We start from the raw sequence: 14,876 nt of genomic DNA, 5'->3' as shown, positions 1-14,876 counted from the left end.
GCTTGGACAGCAGCAGGAATTTCTGCATGGAAAGGGTGCTCAGGCCTTGGCAGGGGCTGCCCAGGGAGCTTTGGAGTGCCCATGCCTGGAGGTGTCCAAGGAAGGGCTGGAGGTGGCACTCAGTGCTCTGGGCTGGGGACAAGGTGGGCATCGGGCACAGGGTGGACTGGATGATCTTGGAGGGCTTTTCCAGCCTCAGGGATCCTGGGATTCTATGAACTTTTGCCAAAAGGCTTCTTCAGAGAACTTTATGTGATGGTACCAGAGGTACCTGAGGAGGTATCACTGCCTCTTGTGTGGGGCTAAAAGCAAGAGCCTTGTCTTTATTTTCACTTCCGCATGCCCTGAGCGAGCCCTCGGGCACTTTGCCTGCCCAGCACGGTGCCCTGAGACTGAACTGACAGCAGGAATTCCATTAGAAGGGCGGAGCTCACGGATGAGCTGATTTGTGTTAGAAAACAAGGATTTAAGAGCAGGAGCATTTCTAGAGGATGGGGAAGGATGGGTTGATTCAAGCACTAAGCACTGCGGGTGGAATTAGCTGTGAAAGAAATGGCTTGGAATACATAAACATGAGGATGTAGGTGGCAGGGAGGGCATGGGAAGAGGCACCAGTGAGGAGCAGGTCAAGCGAAGTGAGAGCTCTGAGTGATGGGGCACTCAAGGAAGGACTAGAGGAATGTGATTGGAATGAAGAAGGACTTGGCTGAGATGAGAGTTTAGTTTAAGAAAGAGGAGACAAAATATGCTGAAGTGAGAGGCAGCTTTGGGTGCTTTGAAGCTCGAATTGGTGCTCCTTCCATTCCTGTGGCAAAGTTCTGGGTGGGAAGTTTGGGAAGACTCATGCATGGGAATGGTTAGGATTCATGGGTGGGAAGTTTGAGAGGACACATGGGTTGGGAAGAGCCCTGTGTGGGAATGACTGGGAAGAGCTAGGGGTCGGAATGGCTGGGTGGAATTTATGGGTTGGACGGTGGGGGAACTTGTGGGTGGGAATCGGATACAGCAGCAGGACTGAGACTCAGTTCTGCACTGGTTGGTGCTGGTGGTAGCTGGTGAGCAAGACCAAGAAATGGGCTTTTAAGAAGCAGGTTTATCATGTTAAACTGCCCAGAAATACCATTAAAGGTAAATAAAAAAATAAAATACTGTTAAATGAATGGTATTTTAATGGTATTTTAAATAAAAATACCATTACTGTATTTAATGAATATGGATTACCTGTAATCAATTTGGAAGCCTTTAGCCCAGTATTTTCATTAATTAGATTTTTGGGTGCCTACAAGATTCCACTTGAAGGGATCTGATCCCAGCATCTTCTAAAATCAGGCCCTTCTGAGGAATCTCACCCTGGATGGTCAAAAATGTGCACCTTAAATCTGCTCTCCAGAAACACCCCACATAAGCAATAAAAATCTGCAAGTTTGTGTCCACGTCTCCTCCGGGCTTTTTACTTTTTCTCCTTCTTCCCACTCTGGCACATGAAAATAGGGAAAGCTGCGAGTTTTAGATCCTTGGAGTCCTGTCAGGGTCACAGCAACCCACAAAATGTTGTTCCTGAGCCACATCCTCCAGTCCCTTTCCTCAAGAGTGACATAGGATTTGAGATTCTGATGGAGAACTTTAATTTTTTTAATGTATCAATGTCCTGGGGAGTGTGGAAAGTATTACTGACTGCTTTGACTTTGTGATTTTATTTGCCCAGAATTTGTTTAGGATGGTGGAAGCATCCACTCCCTTAACTCTGGATTTTCAGGACCTTCCCTCAATAATTCTGTCCTAGAGCTGCTGCCAGAGATACCTTTTGTTTTTTTTAGGATACTTCCTTTTCCTTAATATCCTCATTTGTCAAATGCTCCCAAACCACAGAGTTGTTTTTCCCAGTGACTTTACGTGAGGTTTTGCCTGTGTATTTTCCTGGGAATTCTGTTATCAGTCTGTAAATGGCACCAAAAAGATAAATGTGTAAAGATAAATAAATAAACTCAGGTCGACACAACACCTTTGAAAGGAAACATCTCAAGCTTAACCAAATTTGAGGATTTGGCTCAATTCCCAATTAATTGTTTTAGCTCCAATCCTTGCTGATTTATACATATTCTGGGATTAGAAGATCTGCTGGTGAGTGCAGGGCATTTTTGGAGTGATTTTGTCCCAAATTTGGGCTGGGATAGAGCAGACCTGATGCCTCCAGCTCTCCTGGGCACCGTTGAAAAATCCAACAGACATTCATCCCATGGGAGATGCAGGAGAAGTTGGATGGGAGGCTCTTGGCATCCCCCCAGCCTGATGTTGGTTGAATTTGCAGGGGCAGAACATCTGGGATGAAAAATCCAAGGTTTGAGGGGTCTAAATATCAACTGAGAGTGTTAGTTTAGAAAATATTTGGGTTTCCGGTGATGTGTAAGTGTGCGTTGCCTTTGCTGGGGTGACACAAAGGATGAAGGTATTTAAGAAGTTTGGATGCCAGCACTGATAAGCTGTGACGCGAATTTAGCAAGGACTCTTCCACAAAATAAGGCAAAAAAAAGATTAAACGGCTGTAATAACGGGAGAAGAGCAAAACTTATTTGTTGAATCTAGCAAAGCTGGAAAACCACTAAAACCAACATCAGAAAAAAGAAGGAAAAGAAAATTTTAACACCAGACTTCTTAGTGCAGTTTAGTTCGTGTAGCATATTCCCTGTTGGAAATTCCTCTGTCTCGTTGATGTGCTAAAAATAGATTTCGGCTGTGAGGATAATTCATCTGGGCACAAGCTGGCACCAGCACACCCAGAAGAAAAATGGGCAAGCCACAAACGCTTCCAGTTTAATTATTGTATTCCTCGCCACAGGACAACCTTCAAGTCACAGCCAATGTCAGGCTGGGATAAAATGGGTCCAGGGTGATGTTCTTGCAAAGCTGCCAAAACATGGGCTGGAGAACAGGCTCTGCTTTTATTTGTTCATCTTCATTTGGGTTTTTTTCCTCTTGCAGACTCACTACGAGAGTGGAGAGTACATTATCCGCCAAGGGGCTCGAGGGGACACCTTCTTCATAATCAGCAAAGGAAAGGTGAGTTCACACCCTCCCAGGGCAAGGGGCTCCCCAAACCCCGCTCCAGCCTCTCCCCTTCCCCTCCTGTGGCACAAATGTGGCAGCACTTGACATTTAATTAAACTCCTTGGCTGGGTCAGGAGGGAAGAGAGGCCTGAAGGGCTGGAAGTGCAGTGCCCTGCTGGTTTGCACATGCGCTCCCAGGGAACACTTTGGGGCAGAAACTGTTGTTGAGTCTCTGGCTAAATGATCACAAAAACCTCATTTTTTTTTGAAGCAAACCCTCAGTACTTCATGATTTCTTTGCTAAGCATCCCCCTTCCAAGGCTGGCTTCCAGGCTTCATTCCCATGGCTCTCTCTTCCCCACTTCTCCTAATTCAGTTATAGGAAGGCAGGGATGTCTGGGCTCTCTCCATGGGGAAAAATAAAGGTCTAAATTTCTCTTCCACTGCTCATAGGGAAAATATTTTTGACCTCTTTTCCCATAAAATCCTGATGGGATTTTATAGACCAAGGTTTTTCCTTCCATTCAACAATTATTTATAATTTTTTTAGCCTGCCTAATACACTCGAGAGACATATGGCTTCCTTCCATGTAGCAGGATGGCGATTTTGGAGGGAATACACAGTGATTTCCAGCTGCCAACTCATTTCCCACCATCATCTTCCACTTTCTGGGAGCCAGTCTTCATTGGAAGGGAAAACATGGTCTTTTTCAGATTGATAAAAATTGCATGGAGAAGTTTTTGAAATGAACTTAATCACAGCCTGCAGAAATCCAAGTTTGTTGGTTTGGGGCCCTTTCACTTCCCTTCACTCAGAAATAATATTCCCTCTTTTCCCACAGTATGGACAATCTGCCTCTCATGTCAAGTGTTTGGAGCCATGTTGGCCAGGGAGGCTTTTGCCCCACTTGGTCAGGTGGATCCCATCCCTTCCCAGCAGCCACAGAATCCTGGAATGGTTTGGGTGGGAAGGGACCTCAAAGCCCATCCAGTGCCACCCCTGCCATGGGCAGGGACACCTCCCACTGTCCCAGGCTGCTCCAAGCCCCAATGTCCAGCCAGGGATCCAGGGGCAGCCCCAGCTGCTCTGGGCACCCTGTGCCAGGGCCTGCCCACCCTCCCAGGGAACAATTCCTTCCCAATATCCCATCCATTCCTGCCCTCTGGCACTGGGAAGCCATTCCCTGTGTCCTGTCCCTCCATCCCTTGTCCCCAGTCCCTCTCCAGCTCTCCTGGAGCCCCTTTAGGCCCTGCAAGGGGCTCTGAGCTCTCCCTGGAGCCTTCTCTTCTCCAGGTGAGCACCCCCAGCTCTCCTAGGCTGGCTCCAGAAGGGCTCCAGCCCTGGGAGCAGCTCTGTGGCCTCCTCTCGGCTCATTCCAACACGTCCTCAATCCCCAAAGAAATGTGAAAAGCAAATCCCAGTTGCTGAGCTGCAGCCCTTACCCCTCACCCAGAGGATGGAGAAGACCTCCCATGGCCTTGGCTGTTGCTGCAGAGCCCTGGATTCCTCCTGGAGCAGCTCCTTGGCTTTGTCCCTGGCCTCTGCTCCTTTATCTTGCTGTGACAGCTGCTGGCCAGAAAAAGGGAGCTAAAATAAAACAAGGCATGGGCACTTGCTGAGAAATTCCCAGACTCTCAGCTGGAGCCTGATGGCTTGACAGAAATTCCCACAGGGATAGTTAAATCCTGCCCAGTTTTCTCTTCCAAGCTTATTGCTTTGGGAAAGAGACACCGGTGGCTGATGGATGCATGGGGTTGGAGAGGGTTTCATTTTAATGCCTGATTTAGGACATTGGGTGGATGTAATAATTAATCCATGCTAAGGATGCAGCCCGGGATAGAGCCTCAGCAGTGAAACATGGAATAAATACCAATGAAATACAGGATTTTAGAATCCCTGTGTGCCACCTGGCAGCTGCTGAAGCTGGAGCCCATCACCCCCTGTGTCCTGTGGTAAAACTTAACCCAGGCAGCTCAGTAAGCCAGGAAAATGCTGGCAGCAGCTCCTGTTCCTGGGATCACAGCTGCGGTGTCTGCAGTCAGCCTGAGCAGCAGCAGGGAGAGCTCCTTAGGGAATCTCTGCCTTGCCTGTCACGTCAGAGTGTCTGGAGTGACAGAATCATGGAATGATCTGGCTTGGGAGGGACCTAAAAGCCCATCCAGTGCCACCCCTGCCATGGGCAGGGACACCTTCCACTGTCCCAGGCTGCTCCAAGCCCCAGTGTCCAGCCTGGCCTTGGACACTGCCAGGGATCCAGGGGCAGCCCCAGCTGCTCTGGGCACCCTGTGCCAGGGCCTGCCCACCCTCCCAGGGAACAATTCCTTCCCAATATCCCATCTATCCCTGCCCTCTGGCACTGGGAAGCCATTCCTTGTGTCCTGGCCCTCCAGGCCTTTCTCCAAAGTCCCTCTCCAACTCTCGTGTACCTTTAGGCACTGGAATTCTGCTCTAAGGTCTCCCTAAAGCCTTCTCTCTCCAGGCTGATGTGAGCAGAGATTATTTTTTACAGTTCTGAGCCCATCACTCCTCTCAGTAAGACTTTTGCTCTGTTTTCTCCCAGCCCACCCTCCACTGATAATTCTTTCAGGACCAAGATCCTTTGTTCCTTGTTTCCTGTCAGCTCCATCCACCCCACTTGACCCCACTCCCGAGCTCATTTAGTTTATTTATTTTAACTTGTTTCCCCAAGTCCCAGCAAGCAGAAATCAAAGTGAGTTCCAAACATGCTCTGGGCAGGAATGTGTGGAATAATAATGGATGGAAATGGCTCATTGCCTTCTGCTTGGGAAGTGCTGCTGTTCCATCCCCTGCCTTTATCCAGAGGCAGCATGGGCCTTGCTGGGCCATTTTCCACCCTTTTCCCTTTAGAATCCACAGTGTGGCACCAATTGAATGCAGGTTCCCCATGGGAGCCTGGCTCAGAGCTTTGAACCTGGTGGAAGTCACACTGCCCTAATCCCTGAATGCTCTTTGCTTGGGATCAGTGGAAGTCGTGGAAAAAGGGCTGAAATCTGCATTGAAATTCCCTTTGTCCAGGGGCGTTCCTGGCTCATCCATCCCACATTCCCTGCCCTTCCATGAGGCAGTGCCAGTGTTCAGTGCCCTGTGCTGCTCATTAATGACTCAGACCTGCTGGTTCTGCCACCCCTTAAAGAGCTGGGACAAGGTGCAGGCCACAAGTGGAAATTTAACCGGGAAACTGCGCCGGGATAGCACCGAATCCAAAAGGATGTGCCTGACATCCCACATTTTGGGTTTGGGAGTTTCCATGTGCAAAAGCTCTGATTAAAAAGATGGAAAGATTGGATTTCTGCTCCAGCTGGAGTTGTCCCCTCCCTGAATTGGAGAGAGAGCAGAGCCACCCTTTGTCCTGTGATGCCCCAAACTGTTTCACTTCAGCTGTGTCCAGATGGAGGTGATTTATGTTATTCCTGTCCCTCCAGGGAGATTGGGAATGCTGGGAATCATGTGGAACAGAGCTAACGGAAGCCTAGGCCATGTGTCTGACCGAGGCACAGCAGATTTTTGGGATTTCATTCTCCTGTGACTGTGCTTGTGCCGCTGACTCCACGTTTAGAGTTAAAAACATTCCCAAAAATCCAGAGCTGTGTGTTTTTGCCGGAGTAGTGGAAAACCACTGCTCATTTTCTTGGATGGGTGGTTGGTGATGCCGAGGGAAAAGTGCAGGACTCTGGGGAATTACGTGGTTCCCAGAGGAGCTTTTCCTGAGAGATCCAGGAGGTGACAAATTCCCCTCTGAACAAAGAGGTTTCAGTTGTTAATTCAAAGTTCCCTGAATCCCATGGGGCTTTGGCTTTTTCCACAGGTAAACGTTACCCGGGAGGACTCTCCCAGCGAAGATCCCGTCTTTCTCCGCACTCTGGGGAAGGGGGATTGGTTTGGAGAAAAAGCCCTCCAAGGGTAAGTGCTCCTTATGAAGTAGTTCTTGAATTTTGATATTTTCTCCAGGATTTTTGCAGCTTTCAGGTGGTTCTGGCCATTTGGGAAGAGGTTGGGAGTGGATTTATTCTTTTGGAGTCACTGGATTTGTGCCGGAAGTGGGAAATGGGGTTTGTTCTGCACTTGAGCAGACAAATGTAGACCTTCCCTTGCCTTTGGACATCAAAAATTAGTTTGACTTCATGCTTCTTTCCCCAAACATCCACTGGAACCTCAAAGAGTTTGATTTTTGCAGCTTTGGAGTGTTATTCCTGTATGGAAAAGGATAATCGTGGTCATCCTGATGGGGGGGACGGCTGAAGGCAAGGAAGTTTGGGGAGGTTTCAATTCTCTTGCTGTATTTCTATGGGATTTTGGAGGTGGAAGTTGGATGTGAGTGACCACTTTTATATAAACATTTTTCCTTTGGGGATAAGCTAAAAGAAGAGAAGCTGCAAATGCATATTCAGCAGGTGATTATTATAAAAATTGGCTTTATTAAGGCAGGAATTGGCGACACTCATTCATCTTCATGGACAAACATCTTTTCCTAGGGGTTTATCTGCATGACAGAGCTCTTGGGCTTTTTTTTTGGGATGCTGTGGTAACAAGGTCGATCCCTCCTCTCCCACCCTTCTCCCAAATAAAAGGTGGCAGAATATTTGAAGGCCGAATTTCCTGGCACCTCTCGGCAGCCAGAGACGTATCAAGCACAAACCTCAAGTCTACGAATCTCTACCTGAATTACAAAATATTGTGGTTATTAAACAAATAACCTGATTTTGATTCCATCCCTGCACAGCCCTGGTGACCCAGAGCATCCCCATGCTGGGAATTCCTCGGCATCTCAAATGCAGTAGTTTGAGATTAATTCATTGACAATACTTGGCTGCATATATTTGAACATTCAATAAAGAAATGGAAACTTAATTATTGAGAGCACGTTCTCCACATCAGGGAAAGGACAATCCTGCATCCCTGGAAGTGCCCAAGGCCAGGCTGGACATTGGGGCTTGGAGCAGCCTGGGACAGTGGGAGGTGTCCCTTCCCATGGCACTGGATGAACTTTAGGGTCCCTTCCAACCCAAACCATTCCATGATCATTTTTTTGCTAGAGAGGTGGAATTCCTCCAGAACCATCCCTCCAGTTTGCTGCTAATCGCAGGAGTCCGACAGGGAGATTTAAATGAAATAATGGGAAAGTATAGTAATGTAAACATCTGGCAGCTCAATAAATTGCTAATTAATGAGTGTCCATCAGGATTGGGTGAGACATCCCTGTTCAGCCACTTGGGAAACCTTTAGGATGACTCCACTGCTGTAAAATACAGCTATGGCTGAGAGCTTGAGATAAAACAGAATTTTTACTCTATTTTCTTTCCTTTTTCATCTTTGATTAATTTTTTAAAACTTTACCAGGGCCCTTAGCAATACTTGGAATCCCAGCATGGTTTGGGTTGGAATGGACCTTACAGACCAAGGGACACCTTCCCGTGGACTTTATTAAATCCTGGGATTTCATGTGTGTAGAATAAAACAACAACTAAAACCCATCTCTTCATTAGGCTAGAAAATGATCCTGAAATGCAGCCCAGCAGGAGCTGGGATAACACATCCCTCCCTACAATATGTCCCTGACGGAGCCATTGGGGGCTGATGGGCATTATCCCATTTGCCATGCTCACGGCAGATGGCACCCATTAGTTCCCAGTATCCCATTTCACACCGGCAGAACAAGCCATGAAATGATGATCCACATCCTCTCCCAGTGCCCCTCGTACCTCCCTGGCTAATTGGAGGCAGCAGATGGATAATTTGCAGCCTAGCACGACGTAATCCAGGGTGCTCCACAGTCAGGTGATGTTTTCTTCATTGCAAAGAAAACATTTGATAGGGCTGGTGACAAGAATTATTTCTGTCAGAATTATTTGTATTTCCTTCAGATCAGCATAGGGAGATAACTGAGTGCAGCTCAGGTACTGAACTCAGTGGTAACTCAGTGTGGATAACTCAGTGTGGCTCAGGTACTAAAACTGGCTGAGAAATCAGGGGTGCTGCCTTGCTGGCCTCACACAGCTGGATCTTGCTCCAGAACATCTGGAGCACACCACAGCCCCTTCCAGAGGGGATGTTTTGGGAGCAGGCATCCATCCCATTGGATGGAAAACGTGGTTTAGACTGTGGCAGGAGTCTTGAGACAGAAAATGATGGGGGGAGAAGAGAGGATGGAGAACAAATCTTTAGGAAAATGAAGGTTCTGAGCAACCTGGGATAATGGAAAGTGTCCCTGCTTAAGGCAGGGGGTGGAATGGGATGGGCTTTAAGGCCCCTTCCAACCCAAACCAGTCTGGGATTCCATGAATGCCTCTTTCCTGCTGCATATTCCATCATATATTGGACTTACACAGGGCTGGTGGTTTGGGTTTGGGTGGTGGTTGGCTGTGGGTTTCACCCAGTTTTGGGATCCAGGAGGAGCTCTGGACCCAGAGCAGGGGCACAGGGCAGGGGATTGATGTTTGGAGAGGTGGTGATGGAGCAGGAGAGGGAGGGGTTTGATGGAAATATTCACAGTTCGGTTCCTAAGGCTTTGACCAAACTGCCCAAGTCTTGAAGTCCAGCTGGGATTTTATGGTGAGTGCTTTCCTTTCTAAAAAAGGGGTCCCTAAACACTCCTGGGCAGTGGCAACAGAGGAAGAATTCGGGTGGGTAGCCCAAGCTGAAGCTGAGACAGGGCCTCCCCAACATCTGTGTGTCCACTGGATGTGCTGATGTATAAATGTGAATGTGAGGGGTGCGTCCTACTGGGAAAAGCAATGGGAATATGGATGATTTAAACCTACAGGAACAACACAAAGTTATAACAAACATATTCCACGTGATAGCATGAAAACAGCAGCTGCTTTAAGGCTGTTTCGTTGGATTTCTAGGAGGAGATTTCTAATGCTGTTTTATTCTGAAAACAGCTGAGTTTGCTCATTTGCCCATGTGGGCTGTCCTGGAAAATAATGAAGTTATTTGCTCTGCAGGGAAGGACCTGGGGGACACTGAGCTGTCCCTGAGCCAGCAGAGTGTCCTGGGGCCAAGGAGGCCAATGGGATCCTGGGGGCAGCAGGACAGAAGAGCATTCCCAGCAGGGCAGGGAGGGATCCTGCCCCTCTGGGCAGCCCTGGAGGCACCTCTGCAGTGCTGTGTCCAGCCCTGGCTCCTCAGCACAGCAGGCCCAGGGAGCTCCTGGAGCGGGGCCGGCGGAGGCTGCGCAGCTGAGGAAGGGCCTGGAGCATCTCCGTGCCCAGCACAGGCTGAGGGAGCCGGGGCTGCTCAGCCTCGAGAGGAGCCCCAGCTGAGAGGGGCCCTCAGGCCTGGGTGTCCCTGGCTGCAGGGAGGGCTCCGAGCAGGGCCCAGGCTCTGCTCCGGGGCCCAGCAATGGCACCAGAGCACCGGGCAGGGCCTGAGCCCAGCAATTGCCCTGCCCAGGAGGCAGAACTGCTGCCCTGGGCAGTGCCCAGCCCTGAGCAGATTGGCCACAGAGGCTCTGGGCTCTCCTCCCTGGGGCTGTTGCAGAGCTGTGTGCACACAGTGCTGTGCCTGTGCTCCGGGATGGCCCTGCTGGAGCAGGGAGGTGCCACCAGGTGCCCTCTGTGCTCCCTGCAGCCTGAGCCCTGCTGTGACTGGTGTGAATTATTTTAAGGCATGGCATATGGAAAAGGTGTGGGAATTTGGGAAGCTGTCCCTCCAGCAGGGTCATGGCAGGTCAGCTCATGGATGGAACTGCTGGAGGAAGCTCCTGTTTGATACCAAGAACCCCAGGCAAAGAGTGCCCTCCGCTCATCCTGCTTCTCATAAAGACTAAAATACACATTTTTTGATTGATTCTTTGCAAAATGTGTTTGTGGTGTGTAGGGGGAAGAAGGAATTGTGGTCTTTGGGTTGTGCAGGAGGTGCTGTGCCCTGGTGACCCCAGCAGTGATATCTGAGCTGTTGGGACCGATTTATATCTGATTTTTTGTTACATTCTCGATGGTCTGAAAATGAGAATGGAGGTAGCTGTCCCTCATGGGACGACACAACTACTTCCAAGAAATTTTGTGCTATTTCCCATTTACGTCCCCACCTCTGGAAGTTATTTTCCCTAAGTTACAGAAATCAGCTCTCCTCTAGCTGCCCCACATCCCTGGGGCATGATTTGTGCCTTGCTAATTTCCTGGAACAGTAAAATCATATCCATGGCTATGGATATGAGTGTCAGGGGCCAATCTCTGTGCTGACCATTCCAGAAACCTGATACCATATCTCCCTCCTGGAACAGTGGGAGTTGCTGTGATGGATGTTGACATCAGTGACCAGAAAAGCATGGGAATGCACATGGGAAATATTAAATCAGGAATATTCCAATCAGGATTGCAGCTGGTGCTGTCAGAGCTCTGTTCAGTCAGAAGTTAATGTCAGAGCTGAATTTAATGCCAAAAGCTTTTTAAGAGCCTGAGAAGGAGACATCAATAAAAGTAGGACTTTGTTTCTTTTTCTTATAGAGGTGTTTTTTCTTGAGTCAGACTCCAGAATTAATTGGTTTTTATTAGATCTCTATTAACTCTCCAAGAGGTGCTGGGATCACCCCACTCCTGCTCCTCTTCTCCCTGCTCTAACTCCCACTTTCCTTCTGTGTCCTTCAGTGATGCCACTGCTGGACTAACCTGACCTTTCCATTGCTCCTTTTCCCAGGGAATAACTGAATCACCCAGTGTTTCATTGCAAACCTCAGAACCAAAACCTGGAAGCCTTTGGTGTGCCCCATCTTGCTGCCCTGCTCTCTCCTGTCTTTCCTTCTCCAGCTTTTTTCAGGTTTCTTGGCTGTCCTGGAAGGGAATCCTCCTTCTCCTTCTCCTTCTCCTTCTCCTTCTCCTTCTCCTTCTCCTTCTCCTTCTCCTTCTCCTTCTCCTTCTCCTTCTCCTTCTCCTTCTCCTTCTCCTTCTCCTTCTCCTTCTCCTTCTCCTTCTCCTTCTCCTTCTCCTTCTCCTTCTCCTTCCCCTTCCCCTTCCCCTTCCCCTTCCCCTTCCCCTTCCCCTTCCCCTTCCCCTTCCCCTTCCCCTCTTCAGCTTTTGTGGGCAGAATCTTTTTCTGATGTCCTTGGACTGAACTTCCCAGGAATAGTAAGGGTTACATTCCATTTTCATCAGACACCTTCCTTGCCATCCCCTGCTCCCACTAAAACTTTCCCTCCTGCTGCCCTATGAACCTCATTGTCCTGAATTTTCCAGGGAAAGGAGAGTGGAATGGAGGATTGGAAATATTTATCACTCTGGGACACAGAGGCAGGCGCACAAGTGTAGATGTGGCAGGAATTTCATCTCAGGGTGACATTTCCAGAGAGATTTATATGAATAAAAGATTTTTTTATCCTATAGGAAAATACCATTTTAATTCCTGTTTCTCCAGGGAGAACCACAGCTCCTTCTGTTGCGATCCCTGTGTTTGGGGAACAGGCATCCAACCACCAAAAAGTGTTGGGGAAGGGCCTGGGAAACAGCAAAATTCCGGTGTAGGAAAGCAGATGGAATTTGTGATGGGAAAGGGTTGGAAAAATGGGCTGTGGGGTGGAAGGACACTGAGGAAAGGGTCCCTCCTGGAGTGATTCCTCTTGGCATGACGTGATTCCTTGGTCACAATGCAGAGACATTCCCTATTCTCATTCCAGCCCAGTTTGGAGGAGTATAGAAGAGGGAACTAAAAGCAGCCACGGGGTAGGAATACAGTCCAGGATAGTGCAGGATAATGCAGTTTTCCAGCCAGGAGCCCCATGGAGATGGAGATGCAGCCATGGTGCAGAGGCCACCGTAAAACTGAAGCAGTGCTTCCAGTGTTGGTAGGCAGCAGAATGAATAAAAACAGCCCGGAGAGAATGAAAAAACCCAACCTTCTAACTCTGGCTAAGTGAGAAGCATTTTTTGCCAGCCCTGTTGCTAAATAATGGGCGTTTTTCCTGTAAATCCGGGGTGGTTTTGCCCTTTCCCCAACACCTGCACCCTCTGTGTGTCCCAGGGACTGTAGATCCGACACATGGTCTCCAAGGACCGGCTGGAATTTTTGTCATCCATTATCTCAGCTGCTTTTCACACTTCTTGCAAGCACTGGGTGATCTCAGAAGACTTTTCAATCTTTATTTCCCTTTCTCTGCCAGGGAGCCAGGCCTGATGGGTTTGGATCCATTGCCCTGAGGCGCAGGAAGCTTTCCCAGGCTTTGGGAAAGCTGTCAGCAATTCCCTGAAACAAAACCCTCCCAGAGGCTTAGGAGGGCAAGAGCTCCAAAGCTGGGACAGCTGCAAGTGAGGGGGCAAAGTGACCCCGGGCTGGTGTCACCATCTGCTCCCCTCGGGGCTGGAGCTCTTCTTGCAGGGATCCAGCCTTGCCTTGGAGAGGTGGCAGCTGGGCCTTGGAGTTGATGGATCCTCCTGAGGGCACCCCATGGCAGGAATTCAATGAAATGGTGCAAAATGTGGCCCTGCCCTGCCCAGGCTGTTGTTGGGGTGGCCTGGCCTCAAAGCCCTCGGCTCAAGCACAGATGGGAGGGGGTTTATGATTGCAAAATTATGGAATTTCCATCAGGCCCTTAGTGGTTTGTTTAATTCCAATATTCCAAGCGTGATGTATTTGCTTCCCTTCCTCCAAGTCAGGCCCTTCTCCCAGGTACCAAGCAACAGGAGAAGAGGAAAGGGCCAGGGGAGGTTCAGGCTGAACATCAGGAAGAATTCCTTTACCCAAAGGGTTGTAAATCATTGGAACAGAGTGCCCAGGGAAGTGGTGGAATCCCCAGAAAGCAGAATCCTGGCATGGCCTGGAAGTGTCCAAGGCTTGGAGCACCCTGGTTTGTGGAAGGTGTCCCTGCACGTGTCAGGAGGTTGGAACAAGATGTTCCATTCAGGAATTCTGAGCTGATTTCCATGATTCTGGGCCTTCCCTCTCTGCCCATTTTTTGCCAGTATGTGAGGGAATGAGCTGGAAAGGACCAGAGGGCAGAGCAAGATGTGGTGGCTCTCACGAGACCCCGCTTGGGAGCACTGCACTGGGGCCCCTGAGGCGCAGTTTATTTGCAGCTTTTCCCACAGGGATGAATTGATATTATTGGCTCTTCCTGCCTAAAATCACAACACAGAATGGATCCTACCAAAGCTCCATCCAGCCTGGCACTTCCAGCACCCAGAATTCATTGCTGACCACCACCCTGAACCAGAGCTGGTCAGCTTTAATCATTTATAATCCTTGCTGGGTTCAATATCCTCAAGCAGTTTAAAACTGTCCTTCTCCTTTTGCTCCTGCACGCTTTCACTTGTGGCACTAATTGCCACAGAAGGCTGGGGCTTTTCATGGGGCTTTTTTGGGGTTTTTTTGGATGAGCCATCTGCTGCTTGAGGCAATGCCTCCAAGTTCTCAGATGTGCAGTTGAGTTATTGATCTTTAGACTCTGTTGTCTGAGATCATACGTGTGGCAATAAGCCGGGTGAAGCCAATTCTCCTCTACTATCTTTACATTTTCTGGCATATTTAGTGACTTGTGAAGATTTCTGGGAGGTGTCCCTGCCCATGGCAAGGCAGTTGGAAGTACATGATCTGTAAAATCCCTTCCAACTCAAACCATTCTGGGATCCTCTGAACTCAGCCCTACTTTTTCTTTTAACGAGAATCACACTTTTTATGGAAAAAATGCTGTTTCTTAAAAGTATTGTAATATATTTTCCTATAAATACTATGTACATAAAGCATTATATTTCTATAAAGGTTTGGATCTGGAGCTCAGCACCTGCAGTGAAATTCTGCTCTGACAAACTGTTCCGTTCATCAGCTAAGGTTTTTTCCTAATTTTTGTGCAGAGAGCTGACACCACCTTAGTCAGGCCGGT

At 48.7% G+C, this 14,876-nt stretch overlaps 1 protein-coding gene across 4 annotated transcripts in view; it reads left to right on the top strand.

Moving 5' to 3' along the window:
• Positions 1-14,876, top strand: part of PRKG1 (protein kinase cGMP-dependent 1) — a 376,397-nt gene that overhangs the window by 275,558 nt on the left and 85,963 nt on the right. For all 4 annotated transcript variants that reach the window (XM_069018843.1, XM_069018838.1, XM_069018837.1 and 1 more), the window contains exons 6-7: positions 2,980-3,057; positions 6,873-6,967. In XM_069018843.1, the coding sequence (XP_068874944.1) occupies positions 2,980-3,057; positions 6,873-6,967 (173 nt within the window). The remainder of the gene's footprint in view (positions 1-2,979; positions 3,058-6,872; positions 6,968-14,876) is intronic.

Source organism: Aphelocoma coerulescens, chromosome 6 (assembly GCF_041296385.1).
Source record: "Aphelocoma coerulescens isolate FSJ_1873_10779 chromosome 6, UR_Acoe_1.0, whole genome shotgun sequence".
NCBI lineage: Eukaryota > Metazoa > Chordata > Aves > Passeriformes > Corvidae > Aphelocoma > Aphelocoma coerulescens.
This window is presented reverse-complemented; position numbering and strand designations above follow the sequence as displayed.